The sequence below is a fragment of the Ceratotherium simum genome, chromosome 16, assembly GCF_057802395.1.
Source record: "Ceratotherium simum simum isolate JZ-2026a chromosome 16, ASM5780239v1, whole genome shotgun sequence".
NCBI lineage: Eukaryota > Metazoa > Chordata > Mammalia > Perissodactyla > Rhinocerotidae > Ceratotherium > Ceratotherium simum.
Genome location: NC_141915.1, coordinates 29,349,272 through 29,373,721, shown reverse-complemented (window position 1 = coordinate 29,373,721; position 24,450 = coordinate 29,349,272). Strand labels below are relative to the sequence as shown.

The 24,450-nt window shown below is 49.5% G+C and overlaps 1 protein-coding gene across 1 annotated transcript in view; it reads right to left on the bottom strand.

Annotated features, from left to right (window-relative positions):
* RNF43 (ring finger protein 43) overlaps positions 1 to 24,450 on the bottom strand; it is a 61,172-nt gene that overhangs the window by 2,983 nt on the left and 33,739 nt on the right. The window contains exons 2-8 of the mRNA XM_014790874.2: positions 13,142 to 13,264; positions 6,709 to 6,783; positions 6,463 to 6,594; positions 5,722 to 5,826; positions 4,112 to 4,273; positions 3,219 to 3,321; positions 953 to 2,296 (exon numbers count right to left, since the gene is read on the bottom strand). Coding sequence (XP_014646360.1) covers positions 953 to 2,296; positions 3,219 to 3,321; positions 4,112 to 4,273; positions 5,722 to 5,826; positions 6,463 to 6,594; positions 6,709 to 6,783; positions 13,142 to 13,264 — 2,044 coding nt within the window. The remainder of the gene's footprint in view (positions 1 to 952; positions 2,297 to 3,218; positions 3,322 to 4,111; positions 4,274 to 5,721; positions 5,827 to 6,462; positions 6,595 to 6,708; positions 6,784 to 13,141; positions 13,265 to 24,450) is intronic.

Sequence of the window (24,450 nt, the reverse complement as noted above, 5' to 3'; positions counted from 1 at the left end):
CTCAGAGCCTAGCCTGGAACCTAGCACATAGCAAGCATACAATGCAGAAAGGAAAAAGGAGGGAAGAAATGAATGATAGCAGCTCTCAGGTCCCGCCTATAAGATTCTAGACTCTGAGGTCTTATATTTCAGGACCTTTAGGTCAGTGCCCTTTTGCGGTGGAGTGGTCCTCCGAGCAAGGGTGGTAGGCAAAGAGCTGTGTCATCTACACAATGGGAGAAGATGAGGAAGAGTAGGAGGTAGAGGGCTCCAGAGGAGGAGGAAAGGGATTTGAGCAAATAAATACCAATTTAAAGTTGATTTATGTTATCACCATTGGTTGTAATACAGTAACAGGGATGCATTGAGCCCCCAAGAAAATGAGGTTGGTCTTATTAACAAGGAAGCTTAGAAGGGAAGCAGAGTTGCTCTCTTACCCCAGGGGACAGGAGAAAACCTATGGACTCACAAGACTGCTGGGAACCACCCATGATCTCTATTTTTTTTGCCTCATTCACCTAGCTCTTCTCATATGGCCTAGTATTATGGTTATCAGTAATTATTTCTCCTCTATACTCTCTTCAAGGGCAAGGAACACTTCTTGGCCTTCTTTGTATTTAAAGCTAATATTGAGCTATATACATTGGTACAGCTGTACCAATTATTAAAATATTGAAACAATTCCATGTGAGCTGCTGCCCCAAACCACGCCAAGTGCTTTCTGACATCTCAGCCACACTGGTACCTCCCCTGAGATCTCCCTATCATCTGGCAACTAAAGGAGTAAGACCTGGCAGAACCAGAATGCTCCTGCCAGCACCCTATGCTATGGCAGTTGTTCACTATTTTGAATGTCACCCCTGTTGTACCCTTCTCAGTGTCCATCAACCCCTTGTTGGCTGACTTCAACCATTCTGTAATATCCAGCTCTCATTTCCTCTTCCCACCACACCTACTTCCCCTGAAAACTCACCAGGCTGGGCTGGCAGCACCTGGCAGTGTGGGTAAGGGCATGGTCTGCCCTCTGGGGTGCCAGAACTCCATTCAGAAGGCCCCTCCCCAGGTGGGTGTGGTCCCAGGGGCCGGCGTGGAGTCAGACACAACCACACTGACTGTGAACTTGGGTAACAGGGGCCTGGGGGTTCTGGTAGCAGCCTCCTGTCCAGGCCTGGAGGTCCGAAGATCAATGGGTGGGCCTCTGGGGACCAAGGGCATGCCAGATCGGGGCCATAATGGGGAAGAATCTGGCAAGCTGGGTGTGCAGTCAAATCCTGGGGCCGAGAGGCTTGGGTGGGCTCTGAGGGACCCCCTCGTCGTCTCCTCTGTGGGTGTCGGACAGGGAGGCTGGATTTCTGCAAGTGCAAGAGGCTGCTGGGACTGGAGACGTCAGCTGGGCCCGGGGGTGACTCTGTGACAGCTCTGGGCCATTGTGAGTTGGGGAGCTGCCCTGAAGGTGCTGCTGGGTTGGATCTGGCAGCTTGCTGAGCAGAAGAAGGCGGCTCTGGCTGGGGCTGTGTCCGAGGAACGGCAGACCTAGACTGGGGTACCCCGGTTTCTGGGCCAGGCTTCCTGCCACGCCAGTGGAAGCGCTTTTTGTAGTGATGGTGTCGGTGGCGGTGGTAGTGAATGTGGCTGGAAACCTGGGTTTCCCCTGTGGGCACCACCGAGTCCAAAGAACGAGGCCTAGAGGTCACACTAGGCTGAGTCTCCTCCACCCGGGACTCTCCTTCAGGGCTGCAGTATACCAAGGGGTCAAAGTCACTGCTCAGGGAGCTGCGGAAGGTAGAACTGCTGCCGTGGATGCCCTGCAGGCTGATGTCCGTGCAGTTGACCACTGAGTCACTTGAAGAGCCATGACAGGGCCCTGAACTGGAGTCACTGGCTGGCCCATCTGCCAGGTAGCCGCTGCGTTCTGTGCAGTAGCTCTCTCCAGACCCGCTGCTGTCGTGAGGCCTGGCCCGGCGCGGGGGTGCTGGGCAAGCGGTGGGGTGCTGTGAGGTGCATCGCAGGCGGCTCAGCCCCCAGCCCTGCGCATACGGGTGCTGGGCCACTGCCAGGCGCTGCTGCTCACCTGGAGCCCGGGCATGTGCAGCTCTCGGGAGGCCATGGTGCCGCAGGCCCATGCCTGGCTCCTGGGATGGTAGGAAGGGACCGGGTCGTGGGGGCCGAGCCGCTGCACTCCGGGAAGGGCCCAACAGGTAGGCAGCAGGGGGGTGGTAGTGGGCATGGCCAGGATGCTGGCGAATAAGGTGGAGTCTCCGGCCTGGTTCCTGGTAAGATCGAGAGGGTCCCAGGGACTGGGAAAACGACTCTCCCTCTGGAAGAGAGAACCAAGAGCATGGGTGTTTGACTCCACAAACCAATGGAGGGTGCATTCAGAATGGAAGGGCTGTAGTGTACCTATTTGAGCCTGCATAGCCTGCGAGCTCACTCAGAGTTTAGGGGGCCAAGGATATTCCTAACCTGCCTGTGCCCTGGGACACCTTCGCTCCTTCCAGTCAGATCGTCTGCCTGGGAGTTCCACTATGCATGTCCACCCCTGCTCCTCCCATCAGCCCGTTTGGGGCTTTTTCACCCAGGGCCATGGTCTAGCCCATATTGCACCTTTGGGTGAAGCCTCTCTTTCCTCAAGATTCTTCACGTTCACCTTTTATAAAATTGTCCTAATATCCTGGTTTTGTTAGAATAGGATACTGTATTGCCAGAAAATTAGAATAATAAGTATACAAATCACTCCAATTTAAAATCGACAAAGTTGTCGTTAAAATACAAATAATTTTTTAAATAATAAAGATGTCTACAATGAAATGGCCCTTCCCCTCAAATGAGGCACTCTCGGTGTGGGCACAGCTTAAAAAACTATTGAGGCAGGGGGCCGGCCCAGTGGCACAAGAGGTTAAGTGTGCGCGCTCTGCTTCGGCGGCCCGGGGTTCACAGGTTCAGAACCCCGGGCGCGCACCGACGCACCGCGTGTTAAGCCATGCTGTGGTGGCGTCCCATATAAGGTAGAGGAAGATGGCCACGGATGTTAGCTCAGGGCCAATCTTCCTCAAGAAAAAAGGGGAGGATTGGCATCAGATGTTAGCTCAGGGCTAGTCCTCCTCACAAAAAAAAAAAAACAAAAGCTATAGAGGCAGTTCTGCTTTCTCCTCAGCTTCAAGGCAAACTGTTTCCTAAAGGGAAGCCACGTTCTAGACCCATCTGCCTGCACACAGGGGAGTCCCTGGCCCACCTCCTACCTACGATGTTGAACATGCAGAGGGGGCAAGTCCGATGCTGATAGAGCCAGGGGTCCACACAGGCTTGATGGAACTCATGGAGGCAGGAAATGACTCGGAGCTCCTGGAGAAAACAAGGGGGGCCAAACCAAAGTTATCTGTAGTTACAGGAGTGGCCAGGAGCCAGGACATCCCCCTGACTCCCTCTGGCCTCTCCTTCTTGCTATCACCCACTTGCAAAAGACCTCATAGTAGAATAGAAAAAGGATGGACTTGGGTATCGGGTAGACTTGGATTTTGCCACTTAGCTGTATGACCTTGGGCAATTTTCTTTTTTTGTTGTTTTTTAGATTTTTTTTTTTTGAGGAAGATCAGCCCTGAGCTAACATCCATGCCAATCCTCCTCTTTTTGCTGAGGAAGACTGGCCCTGAGCTAACATCCGTGCTGATCTTCCTCCACTTTATGTGGGACGCCGCCACAGCATGGCCTGACAAGCGATGCATCAGTGCGCGCCTGGGGTCCGAACCCTGGCCGCCAGCAGCCGAGTGCACTTAAACGCTAAGCCACAGGGCTGGCCCAGGGCAATTTTCTTAACAGACAGTTTTCTGATGTAAAATGAGGATAAAAAACTAATCTATCCCCACCCCTTACTGTCATGAGGCTAAAATGAGATGATGCATCTAAAGCACCCATTGCAGAGCCTGGCACATGGTACACGCTCAATAGTTCTCTTTCCCTAGAAGACCAGGAAAACAACCAAACCTCAGGGCTATCCCCTACCTCTGCCCCATGCAGGATACACAGAACACAGATGCAGCCAGAGCACCCACACCAGCCTTAAGTGCCTCCTCCCCCCAGCTCCAGCCTCCCTCCCCAGCCTGGTCATGGAGGTGCACCACAAGTCCTGCCTTACCTGGCCCTCAGAGAACTCCTCCAGGCAGATGGCACACACAGGGGCTGAGCTGCAGCTGCTACCTGAGTCTGGCCACTCAGCCCGGACCCTCCTGCAGCTGGCTCGGTACCTCCTGGTGGCCAGCTGGCTGATGGCCCAGGCTGTTCGCTGCTGAAGGGGATCCTAGGAAGAGCGGTGGGGCTCAGAATGGGGCAAGGGCTCCTTTCCCCTCACCCCTGGCCCCAGCTTGTACTCAGTTCCCAGTCACCCAGTTAGATCACATGGCCAATTGACTTCCCCTGGCAGTTTGTCTCCTTCGAGCTCATACGTGGCTCTGCCAAGCAGGCCAAGCCCTCCCACCCTACTTCCCTACTCATACTATTAAGCTTTCCTTCCTTTGATGACTCATGAGAGAAACTTTTTTTGTCAAGCAACTGCCTGCTTGACATCTCACCTTGGATATCTAATGGACATGTCAAACTTAACATGCCCCAAACTGAACTCCTAATCCCATTAACCACCCCTAGACTCACACCTATCCTCCCCCAGGTCTTCCCCATCTAAGTAAATGGCAATTCCATTCTTTTAATTGCTCAGGCCAAAAATCTTAGTGCCATTCTTGACTCCTCTCTCTCATACTCCATGATCAATCCTTTAGTAAACCTGTTGGCTTTGCTTTCAAACTACACCCAGAATCTAACTAATTCTCACCACTTTCACTGCTACTCCCTAATCCAAGTTACCATTACTGTCACCTGGATTCCTATAGCAGCCTCTGAGCTGGTTTCTCTGTTTCCAGCCTTGCCTCCCTGTAATCTAATCTCATCACAGCGGCAGAACAATCACGTTAAAACTTAGATCATGGCACTCCTTCTGCTCAAAACCCTCCAGTGGCTCCCATTTCACCCAGAGTAAAAAACCCAGTCCTGACAATGGCCTAAACAGTCCGGTACAACTGGGCCCCGGTGAGCTGTCTGTCCTCACCTCCCGCTCTGCCCTCTCACTCGCTCTATTACAGCCACATGGCCTACTTGCTGTTCCTCAGACACAATGGGCACACTTCTGCCTCAAGGCCTTTACCCTTACTGTTTTCTCCACCTTGATCACTTTCTCCCCAGATATGTGCAGAGGTCACCCTGTCACCCATTTAGGGACTTTCCTGTAATGTCATCCTCTCAATGAGGCCTTCCCTGGCCTTGCTTTTAAAAATTAACCCTGTCCCCTTGGCATTTCCTCTCCCCTTTTCTATTTTATTTTTCTCCCTAGCATATACCACCATCTAAAACACTATATATCTTACTTATTTATTTTGTTCATTGTCTCGTCCCACTAAAAGGAAAGCTCCCTGAGGGAAGGGGTCTTTTGTCTTTTTTGTTCCCTGTGCTATCCCTGATGCCTAGAACAGTGCCCAGCACATGATAGGAGCTCACTGTATTTGTTGAAAGAATGAACGAACGAGCAATCCTATGGAGAGAGGCTGCTGGAAATCAACAATCAGATGCGAGGGTATTTAGATGTAAACTGTTTAGTGGGCATAAAGGCACCTTCTTTCCTCAGTTTTCCCTTCCTGATCCCCACCCTCCCACACACATGCACACGCCCACCTCCACCAGGGAGCCCACTCTGCTCACCGGCCTGCTATGGCGGGGGCGGCACCGGATGCGGAGCACTGAAGCCAGGATGACCACAAAGATGGTGCCCACCACTGTCAGGAGGATCCATACATCATAATCTGGCTGGGGAGCGAGCAGAGAGGGAAAAGATCATACTTCTGGAAGGAGCAGGGCCAATTTGGGAGGAACACAGGAGCCCAGGAGACACACAGAGAGCTGGAGGTCCCCTTGAGTCTTCCAGCAGAGGGGATGAGGTGGGGAGGGACCTGCAGGTGGGGCCAGGTGGTCCCTCTCTGCCCATGGACACTCATAGGAGAGGGTCCACCAGATGTCAGCCGTGACAGGTACCATCTGAAGACCTGTGTGCTTAGGGAAAAGGGGAAAGGGACCCCTCTGCAAGGTGGGAGCTGCCCAGTGAACAGCTGGGTGAGTTTCCTAGCCAGTGGAGAAACACCAGCCAGGGGTCAGAGGGCTAGGGGGCCAGGGTTTCATTCTGGGTCTGCTCCTCTGTGCCATGAAACCACAGAGCTGAAAAAAACTTTACAACTCAGCTGGCCCAATCTGTTCATTCTGCAGATGAGGCCCAGAGAGGGGAAGAAACCTACCCAGAGGCACACAGCTGGTGGATGAAGTTGGATTAGAGGGTCTCTAAGGTTTCTTTAGGTCCAGGAGTCTAAGGGCTTTGGTGGGAGTTGGCACAGGACAAAGGGAGGGTGAGAGCAGGTGCTAGGTCAGGGTCTGGAGATCTGGCGTGCTTACCCAGGTTGGGGGCTCCTTCAGCTCAATCCTCACATGGGCCTTTCGGTTCTTGTACACAAACTCCATCAGCTTCTCAGCATCGTTGCCCCAGATCAACACCACTGGCCAAGTCAGCCCCAGGGGCTGCTGCAGCTGCAGGAGGAAAAGTGCCCACAAGGGCTGCTGTGTCCTCACTCCTCCCTCCCCTGGTAACTTCATCCTCCTCTGTCCAGCCCCCTCCTCAAACACCCTAGTGTCTCTGGGTACCTGCTCAGCAGCCGCTCGATCCTCAGTGATGTCAAAGAGGACAGCGCTGGCTCCTCGTTCACCTGCCATCCGGGCCTGCAGAGACACACAGCAGAGATCCGGCTGGGGTCAGAGAAGAATACAGCCCATCTATGCCCCGGCCTCACCCTCTCACACATCCATCCCTCCCTAGGATTTTGCACACACCACATCTGTGCACACTCACACATATGACACATGCAAGGGGTCAGTGGGACTAGGATCCCCTGCTCTGCCCTGAGCTCACCCAGGTTCCACTGCCTTCAAGGATAACATTGAGTCCTCCCTTTTGTAACGGAGCAAACCCTTAACAAGGGTTTAGTAGGTGTCAGGTGGTGGACTAGGCTCTAGGGCTAAGGACAAATAAGACACAGTCTCTGCCCTCAGGGTTCCACCAGTCTGCCTTCACTAAGAAGTGTGAGAACAGAGAGTAGGGAGTGACCAGCACCCCAAAGGGAGTAGGTGGTGACCAGTCCCCAGTCCAGAGAGGGAGAGAGGGAGAACAGAGAGGTGGAGAGCTCCTTCAGAATAGAGCTGGGCTTTCCAGGGTCCAGCCCTGCCTGACTAGAGGAGCTGCCAGGCTTCCCCCCAGCTCAGGCAAAGTTCCAAGAGCCTGAGACACTGCTCCCACCCAAGGTCCCCAGGGCAGAGCCCCAGGCTCAGCCCATCTTGTGGGCTCTCTCTCCCTGCCACATTCTAGTTTGCCAACTCTTTCTCTGGCTCCAATTAAAAAGCTTAATGGAGTCCCTCCGGAGCTGTCTCCCTTCATCCCGTCCCTGAGGGTGGCACTAGAGACTCAGGTGGGGAGGGACCCCAGGGGCTGTTCTCAAGAGGACACAACTATGCATGTGTGCACATGCGTGCTGACCAAGGCTCCAAGAGCAGGCTCGGGGAAGCAGAATCTAGCCAACCAGGCAGAGCAGACAGCAGAGCCAGAAAGAGAACAAAAAGCAGGAATCTAGGGGCTCTGGGTGTGGGGTAAGAGAAGGGAGATAAGAGCCGAGGGTGGGGTGGAGGCACACGGGCAAAGCACCAACAGACAGACACTGTTCCCCGCCTGGTGTCAGGTCTCCCTTTCCAGCACAGCTACTCCCCAGCCTTCCTCCCTAGAGCAGAGGCTCATCTTGCAATGGCATCAGGCTGGGACCTCGGCCCAGGGGGCCTGCCGAGTCTTCAGGCCTTTCTGCAGGCACTGAAAGAGTTAATCCTTCTGCAAGTGGTGGTGGCAGGAAGAGGAGCCAGTGCAGGGGCTTACTCACACTCTCAGTGCTTTGATCTCCGCTTCCCTTCCCGGGGAGAGCCTGTTGGGGCAGGTCTCCTGCCAGGCAAGCCAGGGGAGCGGCTCCTTGCTCCCCGCTCCCTGCTCCCCACTCCCCAGGCCGCAGAGGGGGCCAGGGGGCCCCTCAGAAGCGGCAGCCTGCAGGCAGGGGAGCCCGGGAGGGTGGTGGAGACACTCAAGTTGGGCCCTGTTTTGGTCAGGAGGGTAAATTCCCACTTCCCTCCCTCCCTCCCCAACAGAAGCTGGGCTGGGCCCTCTACCAGCACCCAGGCCCAGCCCAGGCCCAGGCTCGCCAGGCTAATTGACTGGAAATTCACAGGACTCCAGAATAAAATTGCTGGAGAAATTGAAAGGTCACGGCCTTCATCCTCCTCTCACCCACTTACTCCCAGGAAGTCCACCCCACCTAGGCGACCCCAGGCAAAAAGAAGCTCTCCAATCTTCAGAGCCCTCCAACCCAGGCTATGGGAGCAGCCCCAGGGGAAAGGGAGGGGACTTCTACTGCTAATCTCATAGTCCAGGACTTGGTCAAGGGGTGGGGAAGTCACCCAGTGGTCCCAGAATTGAGATTCCTGGGTCCTCTATGCTGCCAGGACCTCATGTTTGTCATCCCCAGAATGAGACCCTGGACCCAGCTCGGCCTGGAAGAGCGTGAGGAAAGGGTACAGACTTCTTTCTCTAGAGATTTTCTTACTTCCCCACCCTGCTCCCTTTGAAGGATTGGAGTAGGAACAGTGGAAAGTAATTACCCTGACGTTCAAACACCCCAGCCCATTACAGCCCATAATTACAAAGTTGTAAAAGTGATCAAAGTGAGCGAGTTGGCCAAGAGGGGAAACAAACAGGACTTTCAGGCAGTGGGTGCCTGTGTCCAGAGTTCTAGGAATCAAGAAGCAAGATTTGGGACCAGATGGCAGCCCACTCTGGGGCTATCCATGCTTCCCTCCAGTCCACCTGCACCCAAGAAAGTAGGAGGGAGGGAGAAAAAGAAGCACTTCTTCGGAGACTGGAATCTGGAAGGCAGAGAGGTGGGCAGGTCTTCCCTAGAAAGACAATGCAGAGACCTCTTTGAGAGCTGCAGAGTCAGCCAGCCCCCTAGGGGCAGAAAGCAAGGCTGCCCACAGCCTCTAGCAATGGGAGCCCACACACTCAGGACTTCCACACTACACTATGCACTTCTCTGGGCCTCAGATTTTCCTCTCCAGACACAGTGACAGTCTCTGTATATCTCCTGCTCATCGAAAATTGAGCACCTACTGTACCCAGGGCACCAAGCCAGGGAAGGCCAGGCCCTCCAGAACAACTCCTAATCTAGCTGTGGAGGCAAGGCATATACATAAAATTATAATGCTGATAACAACATTCTAGAGTACAAATGAATGAAACAGACCAGAGTTTCCAAACCTTTTTTCACTGCAAAAAGCTATTCCCTCCACTCCCTCTACCACCATACACACACACACAACCTGACACAAATCTTCAATATACAAAACAGATAAAAGTCAGCTGAGCTTGGGGGTGGGGGTGGGGGTAAGATGTACCCTTGGCTTCCCCCTCCCACCAAGGCAACTCCATGAAACCAGGTGCGGAAAGCATGGACAGCAACCCTGGCAGTGTGCCAGAAGGAAGGGATTTCTGCTCCTAGTGGGCTAGCGGGGCTGAGCCAGTCAGGAAAGATTCAATAGAAGAGGAGGGGTTCATCTGGGTTTGAAAGCAAGGGTAGGAGGATATAGAAAGGATATAACCTTTATTGAGACCCACTCTGCCCAGACTGCTTAGGTTTGAGTCCTGAATCTGCTACCAACTACTAGCTGTGAAACTTTGGGCAAGTTACTTAACTGGCCTCAGTTTTCCTTTCTGTAAGCTGGGGATAACAATAGGACCTACTTCATAGGGTTGTTTTGAGGACTTTAAGTTAATCCATGTGAAGCCTCATAATAGTGCCTGGCACATGGCAAGTGTTCCTTAACTATTAGTTACTATTATGTCAGCTATTACTATGTGCTTTGCATATATGATTTCATTTACTTCTCACAACAACTCTACAAGACAGTCATCAGCCTCACTTTTGAGTTGAGGAAACCAAGGCTCAGAGAGACTGAATAACTTGCCCAGGGTCACACAGCTGATAAGCATTGGAGGCAGGATTCCTACCCAGGACTTTGGCCTTCCAAGTGCCTAGTTACCAAGTTGTGGTCTTTACGGTAAGAGAGGCAGGGCTTGCACCCATCTGCTTGCCTCCAGCGCCAGGTGCTGCCACCAGGCAAAAAGCCACTGCACTACTCCAAGCATGAGGTGATAAGGGCCTGGCTTATCACAAGGATGGCTGTGGAGTTGCTAATAAAGAAACAGAAAGCAATTTGGGTCACTGGATAGAGAGGGGGTGGTGGTGATGGTGAAAGAATGGAAGAGTCCAGAAGAGTTATGGTGAGGGTTTCAGAGATCAAGAGAGATAAGAATGAGAGAAAAAAACCAACCTTGTTAACTATAAAAATATGGGATGATGATGCCAATGATGACAATAGTGATAACTGCAATCATTTATTGAGTGACTGCTATGTGCTTGGCATAGGGTTAAGAGCGTCTATCTGTACTGTTTCATTAAATCCTCATAACTACCTTATGATGTAAGTCCCATTATTATTCCCCTTTTACAGATGAGGAAACAGAGGCTCAGAGAGGTGAGCTAAAATGTCCAGATCAAACTGAGGAGCAGTCAATGAGCCAGGCTTCAGACCCAGGGTTGTCTGGCTCCAGAGCCCCGGCTCTGTCAATGGTGATGGCATCACCGACACTAATCAATATGCCAGAGCAGAGCTGATCGGGGTCAGCTATTTTCAAACTTTCCTCATCAAGGACCCACCTTTCCATATTGAAAAAAAAAGTTTTACCAAACAAACTGCATTTATTACATACAATTCCTTTTCCTATGAGATAACTTGTGTTAACACACTGAACTGACAGAATTCCAACCAAAGGCAGACATGAGTATTTTAGTCAAGCCTGTGGGACTTCTGAAATATTGGAAGTAGCTCAAAGACCCACATTACTACCTTCACAGACCTCCTTTGGGCCAGGGGATCCCAGGTTGGAGCCACTTGGCACAGGTCAAAGGATGAGACCTGAGGGAAGCTCTGGACCAGACCAGTTGGAGAGCCCGGGGCTAGAGCAGTTCCCACTAGAGAATGGGGTACTCGAGTGATGGGGGCCAGGTGAGGAGAAGCCGAGGAGTGAGCGTGAGAGGAGGCTGTGACTGCAGAGGCCTCAAAAGAAAAGAGGTCACAGGGCAGTAGCCAAGGTGTTTCTTCTAAACCCCATGGTTTTTTGGTTTTGTGCTTGTTTTAGCTCAGGCACTATTTGGCACTTGGCGTACATTATTTCATCCTCACAGTGATCACTGGGGTAGGAAATAAAAGTCCCAGTTGATGGTGGTGGAAACGAAGGCCCAACAAGGTTAAGTAGGGGTGGGTGCTCAAAGCACTGACCACATTTTCCTTGCTTCCCAGAGTCTGTGCGCATGTCTCATTTCTCCTACAGGAGTGTGGTCCTCCACGAGATGAGAGGAAAACCTCCTTTGTGGATGCATCCTTAAGGCTGACAAGTGTTCACGTGTATGTGAAATCGCACACTGCTGTAGAACAGCAGAGTTTCTCTGAACCCTTCTTCCCCCGTCTCTCTCTCTCTTTCTCTCTCTCACACACACATACACACACTCCACTCACACTCACACTCACACACTACCTAACTCTGAGCACTCATTTGCTAAATGAATAAATGAATGACATTTTCCCACATTTTGTAAAACAACAGAAATGAAATATCCAGAAGTAGGGCAGCTTCAGCCTAACAAAATTCTGCTGCCATAAAGGACCCTCACAGCCTTGTAGCAATACCACACTTTCCAGCGCCTCCAGGGATGTCCTGGCCCCTGCTTCCCACCTCCCCTGGAGCCCCCTTTGGCATCAGCATGGCCAGGCTGGGAGAATATCTTCACCTACCTGTGGGCACCACATTCAGAATCCTGCCATATCCCCACCCCCATGGGATCAGGTAAGAACCCAGGCTGTTTCCTTGAGACTCAAGGCTCGATTTCCCCAGCTCTCAGGAGGATCAGGAAATTCCCAGGGGATCTGGGCCTGAGTGCAATGAGCAGGCACACAGGTTGGGCTGTCACGCTCCTCTTTCACCACCCCTGGGAAGAGGACCCCTCCCCCAAGTCCACCTGACTGTGTCACGCACAATCTAACTACACTCTGGCTTATGTCACCATGAGAATCTTTTCACATATGTTCAGTTTTTCCAGCCATAATGGGAGGCAACAGAGCAGAGAGATTAAGTTTGAGAAGTGAACAAGGCTCAGTTCAAATCTCAACTCCACCCCTTCCTAGCTGTGTCACCCTGGCAAGTTACTTATGTTTTCTGATCCTCACTTGCCTCATACATCAAATAGAGAATAATAATGTCTAGTTTTCCTGATTGTTGTGAAAAGCAAGTGAGGTAATATGTATAAAGAATCTGTCCCATGTCCCACCTTCCACATGGTAAGCACACAGAAAACAGTAACTAAGTTAAAGTAGGGGTCATGGATGCAAACGTTTACAGGGCCCTGGAGGTAGCAGGCCAGTGGGGAACATGGTGAACCAGAGAGCCACAGCTACAGAAAGGCAGCAGCCGCCAGCTCCAGCCAATGGTGCCCTGTGGAAATGTGGGGCCACCACTTTGCAATCTCAGAGGAAGAGTGTGAACTTTTAAAGGTAGGAGCAATGGCTTCTGTTTCTGCTCTTCTTGCACAGTGCTCAGTAAATATTTACGAAAGATGGAATAACCCTCCAACAGACCCCCTCTTTACTCTGATGCTGGGCAGGGGAAGGGGTTTAGGAACTCCCAGGTGATGGGGGAGGAGATGGGGTGCAGCACATGTCCTGGATGACAGTCAAAGTGTTCTGCTGGTAGATGGTTGCTGGGGAAAGGATGGAGGCCTGGATTTCCACCTCTCAGACCAGTCATGGGTTAGGAAAACCTGAGTGAATTGGACATATCACTCCAAGGAGACAAGGGGACAGGCAGCACAAAGGCCTCTCACAGCCTGAAGCTCAGCGAAGTTCAGAGCATGTGTGGGGTCAAGTGTGAATCTACCTTGCTGGCCAGTGACAGGCACGGGCGGGGGGCCCGCTGGGGACTCTCCAGCTTGACAATGCTGATGAATCCAGGCTCCAGATTGTCGTCATCACTGGCGTTACACAGGTACAGGGGGTGGGACTGTAGAGAAAGAGAGAGAAAGACTTGGGTTAGGGAGGCTCTAGGGAACAGAAGGAGTGAGCTGTGAGAGCCAAGCACCTCTCCGCTGTTCTAGGCAGCTACCAGGCAGGTCTCTTGGTGCTATGAAAGAGAGGGCCTTCTTTTTTTTTGTTTTTTTGTGAGGAAGATCGGCCCTGAGCTAACATCTGCCAATCCTCCTCTTTTTTTGCTGAGGAAGACTGGCCCTGGGCTAACATCCATGCCCATCTTCCTCTACTTTATATGGGACACCGCCACTGCATAGCCCAACAAGTGGTGCGTCGCTGCGCGCCTGGGATCCGAACCGGTGAACCCTGGGCCACCGCAGGCGTGCACCTAACCGCTTGCACCACTGGGCCGGAAGAGAGGTCTTTCTTATTAGATGGCCTCATAGTAAGCTAGTAACTATCGGTTGTCATTTCAGGGGTGCCAGGGCCAAGGATAAATGGAGTGGGGCAGACAGGAGGGAGGGGCATCCAAAAGGGGGATCTAAATGAAGAGCCTACTGCAGAGCTGCTCAACAACGCTCAAGCCCTGGTTTTCCAAACTGGCCAGACGCAGAAGGCTCCTCTGCCCCAGCCTCTCTCACCGCCTAATTCTTCTACCTGCTACCCAAACCCCAGGCTAAGAGAAAACCCAGTTGTTCCTATATCAGTATCTTCAGAATCTTGCCTTCCCTCCTTGCTCCTCAAAGGCAGTGCTCCTGCCTCCCCAGAATGCCCCCAGGCAGCTGTCGCCCTGTAGATTCCCATCCCTCATGTGGCTTGGATTAAGCAGGGTGCTGACAGGGAGACAAGACTATTTTGGGATGAGGCTTGGCTAAGAGTTAAGCCTTGAACAGCACAATTCCTAGGAGTTCATCCTGTCCCCAGGAATGATGCAGTGTAGATGAAGCCAACACAGCCCATCTGCTCTGAGGGTATGGCAGGTCCAGTCCAAGACCCTGTGCCTCTAGCTGGGCTGGTGCTGAGCAACAACTAAAAGGGAAGTACCCAACCTGTGCTACCAGAGACCAGAGGATGCCCCCATCAAAAGGATGAAACTCTCTTCTCATTCAAGGTGATTCCAACGCCCATTTGAATCTAATTTTCCCAGAGTGCTGTAAGAACAAAGTATGGTTTATTTGGCCCTGGATAATCCTATGAGCCAGGAACTCCCACACTGTGGACATGCAATGTATCCTGGAAAGAAAGAGGATTTCCTACTAGGGAGCTGCCCACACTTTCCTCTCCATTGCTGTTGAAGTCTAAAGGACTTCCAGAAAGAACCATCAGAGGAACCAGAGAGAATGTTGAATTTGCAGAGATGATTATGTTGATGATGGATTTAGAAGCAGTCACTCTGTGAAAGCACTTTCAGGCTATTTCCTCTCACTGTATCCCTGCAGGCCCTTGAACACAGTAGGTTCTCAATGCATATGCACTACCTGGCTTTGAATTGTAGCCTTGCTCCCAAAATTTAAGGATTATTAGTCTGTGATCAAGATTTAGTGTGGGAGAAAGGTTATGCATCACCCCCACCCCAAGAAAAAGGCTGGGGCATAAGGTTGGGGGCTGTTCTCACTTCAATGAAGCTGTAGCCCCTGTCTCAACAAGCTCCATTAGTCTGTCTGTCTGCCCATCTGTCCAACAACACATCCATTCATTTCTTCATTCTACCAACACTGAAGGCCCCCTTGGTGCCAGGTACTGTACAATGCACTGAGGAGTTGACAATGAATAAGATAGGCTCTGTGCCTTAAAGAAGCTCGGAAGGCAAGTGTGCAAACACATTGTACTGCGATGTTATGATGCAAGTTTATTCAAGGGCCTGTGGGAGGGCACAAGGAGGGGGGACTAACAATCCCATGCAGGAGGGCAGAGATGTTTTCACAAGAGGTGACTTGAGTGCTTCCTTGGAAGGTGAATAGGTATGTGTTCACCCAGTGGACCAACAAAAAGGGGGAGGAATCATTCCCGACAGAAGAAGCGGCCTGTGCTGAGGCATGGAGGCAAGGGGTTGGGAGGGACTGAGGGCTGTTAGGTCTGGCATGACAGGCAAGGCAAGAGATGAGGCTGGAAAGGTCCCATGGAGCAGGGACCACAGATCTGCACTTGAGAAGGATCTCCTTGGTGACTACAGAGGACAGTCAGTGTGGTGAGGAGTCAGACGTCAGCTGCTCCAACAGAATAAGAGATGCGAGAGCTCCCTCCAGGAATAACAAATTGCAGCCACAGAAGTCTACTGCTTTGCTTGCTCCCCGACTCCTACCCGGGGTCCAGCTTTCTCATGACTCCAAGATGCCTCTCACTGACCGGAAGGTCAATTGGGAGAGGGGAAAGTCACTTTGGAGAATAGTCTTTACAGAAGGATTTGCAAACATTTAGCCAGCACTCTGCCCCCAGGCCTTCACAGGGGGAACCAGCATGTACAGAGCAAGGCTATATTGTAGGATACATATCCCTTGACAGGTGGAGGGGGAAAAACTTGGTGTCACCGGACTTCCATGGTCCTGAATTAACAATTACAGAAGAGAGAAGGGGAGGAAATTAACCATTAGTAAATGCCTCTGGCATGCCAGGGCCTTTAGATGTTATCTCACTATGAGGTAAGTGTGATCATCCCCATTTAAAGAAGAGAAAGAAGCTTGAGGCTCAGAGAAGTTAAGGTCACACAAGATTAGAACCCAGCTCTGTCTGACTCCATCCTCGGGAGTCTAACTCCAAATGAACACAGAGTCAATCCTTCCATTGTCCATGCTAAGAATGATGACGACGACGATAGTTTACATTTATTGAGTAAATACTGTGGGCCAGTGATTTTTCTAAGCACTTTTGTGTATTAACTCTTTTCATCCTCATAACAACCTGATGAAGTAGAAACTATTATTGTCTCCATTTTAAAGATGAGAAAACTGAGGCACTAAGAAGTTAAGTAATATACCCAGGATTACACAGTTGAGAGCAGAAGAAATGGAAAGAAGTAGGATAAAGAAAAAAAATTAAAAACAATTTCCATCTGATTTTGAAAACATGATACTTTCCCCCAACTCACTACCAAGAAAATTTGCCTTCCTAATGATGTGTTCCCTAAGCCCAAACACGAGTCCCTGAAATACTGATGGTGACCTCCAGGATTCTGCCCTAGGCCCTCTTCTCTTTTCACTCTCCATGCTGGCCCTGGGTGACCCCAGCCAATCCCCTGGCTTCAGGTTCCACATAGAGGTCGTTGATTACATATGTGCAGCCTAGACCTCTCTTGAGCTCCAGGTATTTTTGTCCAACAGGTCCAACAGGTAGGGCCTGGGCGTTTCTACCTGAAGAAACTTAAATGAGACACCTCAAACTCAGCATTTCAAAATTGAACTAATTGTTTTATCTCTCAAAACCGCTCCTCCAGTGTTCCCTATTTTAGGGATTGGAGCCACTATCTACCTGCTACCCAAGTCAGATGTTGTCCCCCTAGTCTCCTCTGTCTGCTTTCCCCTACCGCCACCAATACCAGCCAACCACCAGATCCTAATACCTCTACCTCCTGAACATTTCTCTCATTTGTCCTCTTTCCTCCATTCCCACCATGGCTACTCTAATACAGGCCACCATCACTGCTATTCCAATTGACTGAAGTCTAACTGGGGTCACCTCACCCCACTCAGTTCTCTACGCTGAAGCCAAACTGATCTAAAATGCTAACTTGAATGTGTCACTCTTCCACTTTAAGCTCTTAAAAGGCTCCTCATAGCTCTTGGAATAAAGTCTGAGCCTTTAAACATAGCTTAAAAGGCTCTGCCTGCTCTGAGGCTCATGCCTTCATGCCTTGCTCACGGCTTACATTCCCTTCCCACACACCTTCCCCCCTGGCAACCCGTGCTCCAGAAATAACAACTTGTTTCACGTCCCCAAACACTTTCGGCACTTGCTGCTCTGTCTGGATAGGTTGGAGGCCTCTCCTCTGGGCCCCCTTAGCACCTGGTATTTCCCCATAGACTTATTCCCCGGTATTTTAGTTGCCTGCTTCTGTCCCTCTCTCCAGGCTATGGCTGACCTCTGCTGCCCCTTCAGTGCCTGCTACGTATTTTTTTAAATTAAATATTGAAGGTCTAAAACCAGACAACTGACAGTTAACATTATAATTTTTTTTTCCCCCCAAAGCCCCAGTAGATAGTTGTATGTCATAGCTGCACATCCTTCTAGTTGCTGTATGTGGGACGCGGCCTCAGCATGGCCGGAGAAGCGGTGCATCGGTGCGCGCCCGGAATCCGAACCCGGGCCGCCAGTAGCAGAGCGCACGCATTTAACCGCTAAGCCACAGGGGCGGCCCGACAGTTAACTTTAAAGATAACACAATACACAGCAAAATCCTAATAATGGTGGCTTTCAGAGAGCAATTATAGAGGAGATGGTGAAGAGAAACTTTGGTGTTTTGCTTTGAATATTTCAATCATAGGATAATATATTGAAATATTAATGTGAGTTTTATTTTTTGCTGTTGTGGAAGAATAAAAAAGAATGAGAGCTATTTATATTTTGTTCTGTGTCTTTTCCCTCTTCCCATTCCAAGAAGATAGTCTGGCCTTCTATTTCTTTGCCTCAGGAGCATTTGCCAAAAGCAAATGTTGCTCAAGACCTATCTTCCTGGCTTTTGTGAAAGACTGAACTCATTGAGGAAATGTGAGTGTCCTGAAGGCAGAAAGGAGTGTGTATGGGGGACGGTGTGTGTAGGGGGGTAGTGTCCCTGGAATCCTGAGGGATGTGGGGAGGGGCCTGGGGATGTGCCAAGTTGTGGGAATCTGCAGCCTGTGCCCCAGATGGGGTAGACACCAGGAAGATGGACCCTGGCAAAGAAGATGTGCCTACATGGATTTCAAGGCAACAGCTGTGCTTGGGCAATGGGCATATTTGTGGTGACCAGCAGGGACAAATATCAGATGGGTCTCTTAGATATTTCAGTTTTGGCTGCTCCGTGGGGGGAAGCTCCCACGAAAATAAATTTCCACCCACTTAGTGGGATAGCACCTTAAAGTCAGATTTAATTTGATAAAAAGAAAATAAAGTACCATGATATTTCTTGTATAGTCATATTTGTGGCATGAAAACCACACTCAACACAGTTTTGTATGGTTTGACTCTTTTACAATGAGAATTTTTCGAGTACTCTTAGATTAAAAATAAAAACAAAGGCCATTCAACCAGGATGCTGTTCATTACCTAGCAAGGCAGAGTTAGTCTTCCTTGGGTGCAACACAGAGGCTGTCTTTTCCCCCTCCTCTAGGGAATTTTCAGCTGGGAACAGGGCCCCTGAGAAGAAAACAGATCCAAATGCATCTGCCTCCTTGGGGTGCAAGGTTTCCTAATAATGAAGATGCAAACATGATTTCTACATCGGGCCACCTGTCCTCTCAGTGACACCTGGAGAGGGCCAAAAGAAGTGGGCTTGCAGGATTCAGGGAGGGTGTGGCTAGGAAGGGCTCCTGGAAACTTGGTAGGCTTAAGGATTGGTATCTGCGTCTTCCTGGAAGGCCAGGAGTTGGGACACCCCTCTCCCAGTTATTGCCTTGCAGAGCAAATTAAGAGGACTTGCTCTCAGGGTCCAGGACACTCTGGCTGAGAATTCAGCTTTTCACATACATTTTATACACCTACATAAAGATGTGTGTACTGTCCTTTAGTGGTATGTGTTACATTTAATATCTTGAATCTGTTCTCTATGTCTCTGTCCTCCTGCTTAAACTTATTGGTTCTGATTTTATTCCCTTCCTCCCAAAACAGACCTAAGGTTCAAATTCTGACTCCATTATTTACCTGTATGACCTTGGGCAGGTTACTTAGCCTTTCTGAGCCTCATATTCCTCACCTTCAAAATGGGAACAAAATATCTCCTGATTATCTTGATGACTGGAGATAATGGATATAAGTGCCTAGCCCAGAGCCCAACACTCAATAAGTGCTCATTAAATGGTAGGGGTTTTTATTATTGCATCCCTCCTTATTCCTGGAAGGGACAAAGCCCTTTCTGACTGCTTCTCCCTTGGCGATCGTCAACAGTGCCTCTGAAAGCCAGCGTTCCACAAGGTGCAGTCTGGGACAGCTCATTATCCACGGTCACTTGCCTCCTGTGCTCAGCCCTCTAAACCCCACTGAACAAGCTCTTCCAGTTCTCAGCCCGCCTCCTTCCCATGAAGGAGGCCATGTGATCTCATCACCTCCTCACAAAGGGCATTCCAGGGCTCAACTGAGCCCCGAACTTAATGCTGGTCTTCCTTTATCCGTAGGATCTCCTCCTCTTGGGGTGTGTGCTTTTGCAAGCAATTCTTTACTATCTCCTGTTTCCCAGCACCCTCCTCTCCCCACCTATGCCACAATAATCTCTTACTTCTCTGATTCCACGTACAGACCTTCACCCAGGCCTTGGACAGGTAACTTTACTGCCTGCTACAATTTTGCCTTTGTAATCAGGAACATTGGCCAGGCATCAAAGGCACCCTTCTCCCCATTTCCTCTTTTCAGATTTTATAATCTTCCTCCCCTGTGCAACCTCCATTACCTGAACTTAGAACTACCTGACTTTTTTATCTCAGGCAGCAGGACACACCAGCATCATAAAGTCAAGCTCCCGTAGCTATGGGGTTGGGAAAAAACAGATTGGCCTGGAGTTGCTACTTCCGGCTCCCAGCACCAGAATAGCCTCTGAGGCCCAGTTTGGTCACCTTGCCCTTTATTTAAAGAGGTCGATGCTCACAACTACAGGTTAGATCCTAACGGTGATTGCTTAGGCTTGCATTTGGAAACCTCTAGACCTTATTCCCATCCTTACCTTAGCCTGTTGCCATCTCTTTGGGATGGCTGAGTTTTCTAATGAATTAAGTTGGGAGGCTTGGGAATTGTCAAGAGGAGTTTAGTTTTATGTATTTTGTTAAAATGTTTTTACAGGGAAAATGTATTCTCGCTTAATTGTGTAATTTTTTAAGGTACAAAAGAAAATAATGTTGGCGGGGTGAAAGGAGCACAACTTTGGGCCACCTGATGGGAGGGGACTAGCAGAGAGAAGATGGATGACAGAGGCCTCCAGCATGTCTTACTTGTTCCAGAAAACCTCCTGGGCGCTGGTGAGCAAGATGGCTCACAAGAGAAGAACTGAAATGATGTGCCAGCTTCCAATAGGGAGCAGGGTGACAAAGTCTGAGGGGAAAAACTGAGCTTATCAAAGGCCCAGTCTGGGGCTTTGCATATTGTAGGCCCTTAGTATTTGGTGAAAGAATGAATAAAACTCAATTTGAATCCAGTTGCCATACAGTTTATAAAAGAGATGTGAATTCCTAACAGCTGAGCCTGGTTCATACCTGTAAGGGAACTTCAAAACTTGCTTTTTACAGATGAGGAACATGAGACTCCAGTTACAGACTGCCCATGGTTACACAACTAGTTAAAGGAGATTGAGGCCTCCAAAATTGAAGCCCAGTACCCTGTCTACTCCACCATGCCACCTCCAGGTATATATGCTGGGAGGTATTCTGTGTGGTACAAAACATTAGCTGAGTATAACAATACATGGAAGGCTTCACGACCCCCATTTCTAGAATTTTCAAACTTGAATCATTCTTAGCAATAAGAAAGAAGAAAGGTCTGTCTGCTCATTTTCCCTCTGGGCCTAGGCTCTTTCTGCCCAGCAACCTCAGCTTCCTTCCTTTTCCCTAGGGCTTATCTCATCTCTTCTCCTAGCCACAACAAAGGCAGCCAGACCCAGACACTGCTCAGAGATGCTTTCCCAGTGAACAGTCTATGTTTGTTTAGGATGAGAAAGGTGTGTCCTGAAATTAGAGGTCACAGAAGCTCAGACCCAAATAATGGTCATTCAACCAGACTACCATTTCCCTCCCTCTCTCAGCCCATGTTAAAGACTTCATTCTTCTATTTAAAAATTCACCTATCCTCATCTCAGATTATGTCCAAGCTCCATGATGTAACTGGACCTCTTTACCCTACAATGGCCTCCGTGGTGGGGTTTTCCTGACCCCACACTCTGCCTGGTGTCTTTGTATGGGTGGTTCACAGGGTCATAAGCAGAGTCATAAGCAGCAAGAGAAAGGGAGAAGAAAGAGCTAACTATCTGAGTTGATTTGAAATAAATTGACATCAGTGAAGAAAGCTTATTTGGCAGTAACCAAAGAATAGGAGAAAAATCTCAACCACTCAAGAGGTAGGGCTTTTGTCCACTATATTCCCATATAGGAACAGGTTTTGTCCTGACTCAGCCCAGAATGACCTCTCGTTACAGGGGCATCAGGAAGCTATTCATGAAGTTAGGAGCAAATGAGAGGGACCCCATCAAATATCCTTTTAGTTACATCAGCACTCTTTGGAAGGAAGGCTACGAAATAGGATACCAAGCTTCTGAGGCCCATGAAGTCAAGACCCTAGAAGACACCCCAGTCATGTAGTTTGGACTCCTTCCCTCCACCAGGTGAGGAACTCAGGGCTCAAACCACCAAGAATTGTACTAAGAGGTCCCGAAATGTCAGCTGAGTTCTACCACTCAGTTAGTGACCACTGTCCCAGGGAGATCCTGCCACCTTCACCAACCTCCATCCTTTAGGAAGCACCACTTGAGGCCCCTCATTCAGCTAAGTCTTGTTCAAAGAGGTACTCTGCAGAAAAGCTGAGGGCTTGACACAGGTGGCAGTATCACTAGGGGTAATATCTACTCCGCTCATTTCCAGGATAAAGATCTGAGGCAGCTTTGGCCAAGGCCCTTCCTAGGCATGGCCTTAACTCTTACCGTAGTGAGGTAGTTAACTGAACTCTCACAGGTGCTTACACTTAACCCCACGTGCTATTTGCCAACAGCCTTGACACAGTCTGCTTGATGATTTTGCTGTTCTTGTTCCAGCCAAACTCATGCCAGAGATGGTAGGAATTTAGAAACCTGCTGGAAGCAGGTAGTGTTGGCTTTTAAGTAATTATTCAGGTTAAGATTTTAATGCTGAAAAAGCCAAAGACTAAAACCAGACAGTCCTTGTGGAAAAAGACCAAGGAAATTAAACTTGAGGAAATCAGATTATTTATTTAAATATGCCAGAGGCATATCAGGACTACCAGCAGAGCTACTCAAGCATTGCTAAGTTTAGTGATTTCAATGCAAGAGTGTGAAATGGCTAAATTAACCTGGTTATTTCACACACATTCCATATCTTTCAGGCCTAGTCTTCTGCTCAGAGGGTGTAAGATTTCAAGTTGCCCTGCAAAATCTGCTCCATACTGCTGTCTTCCATGACTGGCTTGCCCTGTGCGGACCAAATGGGCCAGCTCAACTAAATCTATGCTCAGGTTTTAGTTGTCACATTGTGAGTGGGGATGGGGTGAAGCTATTAGAGTTTGCTTGGCTGATCCCAGTCCCCAGCTCCAGGGCAGTAACACACAATATTGCATTTACATTGCAAAGTGAAAAAAATATGCAGCATGGGCCTGAGCTTCAACAGAGAAACAACAGAGGGGATATAGGGGTAGTTGCACTTAGAAATTACAAGGGAGAAGGACACAATTATTCAAGCCACCAGCCAACTCAGATGCCCAGAGTCTCTCCTCAGAAGCCATTAGGGGGTTGAGATCAGGCCAAGGAGGCTTCTGTTCAGAAGAGGCAACAGTCAGGAGAGGCTTGTGTTGGAGACAGCCCAAGAGCTCCAGCCTGACTGCTGACAGCCCTTTGACCACAGCTCTGAATCCCTGTCCATGGGGTGGCCCTGGGGAAGAGGCCTGCTTTGGGGGTACTGTTTAATGATTTGCCAGCAAAGAACAAGGCAAACAGACTGCTGGCAGCTGCCTCGATGCAATAGGAGAGTAGATTTTTATTCTCACCCACAGTGTAGCCTTCCAGGCAGGGGATAAAAGAAAAAGTGAGAGATGGTGTTGCGAGAGCCTGGAAGGGATTGCTATTTGGGGCTCAGCAGTTCACTGGGTCTCTATGGATGGTGCCTGGATATCTTGGCATTGGTGCCAGTTGATATTTCCATCCTCTGAATATTTTAGTAATTCCTAATAGCAGCATCTCTTGAGCTCCCAGGAACTAAAGAGTAAGATATATAAGTGGCCTCTTGTGGCAGAGTTCTAGGCATTAAAGAGAATGACACCAGAAAAACACTGTCTTTGCTCTTAAGAAATCTTTCATAGGGGCCAGCCCAGTGGCATAGTGGTTAAGTGTGCACACTCTGCTTCAGTGGCCCAGGGTTTGCAGGTTCGAATCCCGGGTGTGCAGTGATGCACCACTTGTCAAGCCATGCTGTGGCAGCGTCCCATATAAAGTAGAGGAAGATGGGCATGGATGTTAGCCCAGGGCCAATCTTCCTCAGCAAAAAGAGGAGGATTGGCATCGCATGTTAGCTCAGGGCTAATCTTCCTCACATACATACACAAAAAAGAAATCTTTTACCAAAAATGTATGAGATGGGAAAGTACTTTGGTTCTCTGCTAAATTCCTTTTACTTTCTTTTCCCTTGGACCGTTCCCTATCTCCTTGGCTCTAGAGAGAAAACAAATGGTACCTCCCCTTCCCCAGTGAGCCAGAGACTCCAAGATCTAAGTCCTACAGCTCTCCCTCTCTTTATACCCTCGACCCCTAGCCCAGCCCAAACTGCGTCCTTCTCTAATCATCTGACCAGCCCTCAGTCCCCAGAATTAAACACTTTCCCCCATACATTCCCCTAAAGAGATATATTCAAAATTCTTAAATGACACTTACCTCTTACAGTTAGTTGTATCAGTCAGTATTTCACTGTGACCCACCCTCTTAACCCATTTCCTCCAGCAGAATGCCTGGTTCTTAGTAAAAGTTCACTAAAATATTAGTCCTTTCCTTCTTTCTGTAAAGTAGATCCTGAGCTCCTTCAAGTCAGGGACTAGGTCTTATTCATTCCTTAGCATAACACCAGGCACACAGGAGATGTTAAGAAAAACTGCATGTTGAATTATCTGTTTTAATAAACAGATGCGAGATCAAATAAACTTGGTGGTTGCCTTGTTATTTGATCAGGATATGATTATTTTCAGATTTCTGCTTTCTCTTCAGAAAACTTCTGCATACTCCCTATGAGTTTAAGTTTTAAAGTCAGCTTTACAAGATTTTGACCTCTTAGCAAGGAAGAGTTCTCTTCCTCCCCTTTTATATCACACCTGAATCTCCTCCATAACACCGAACAA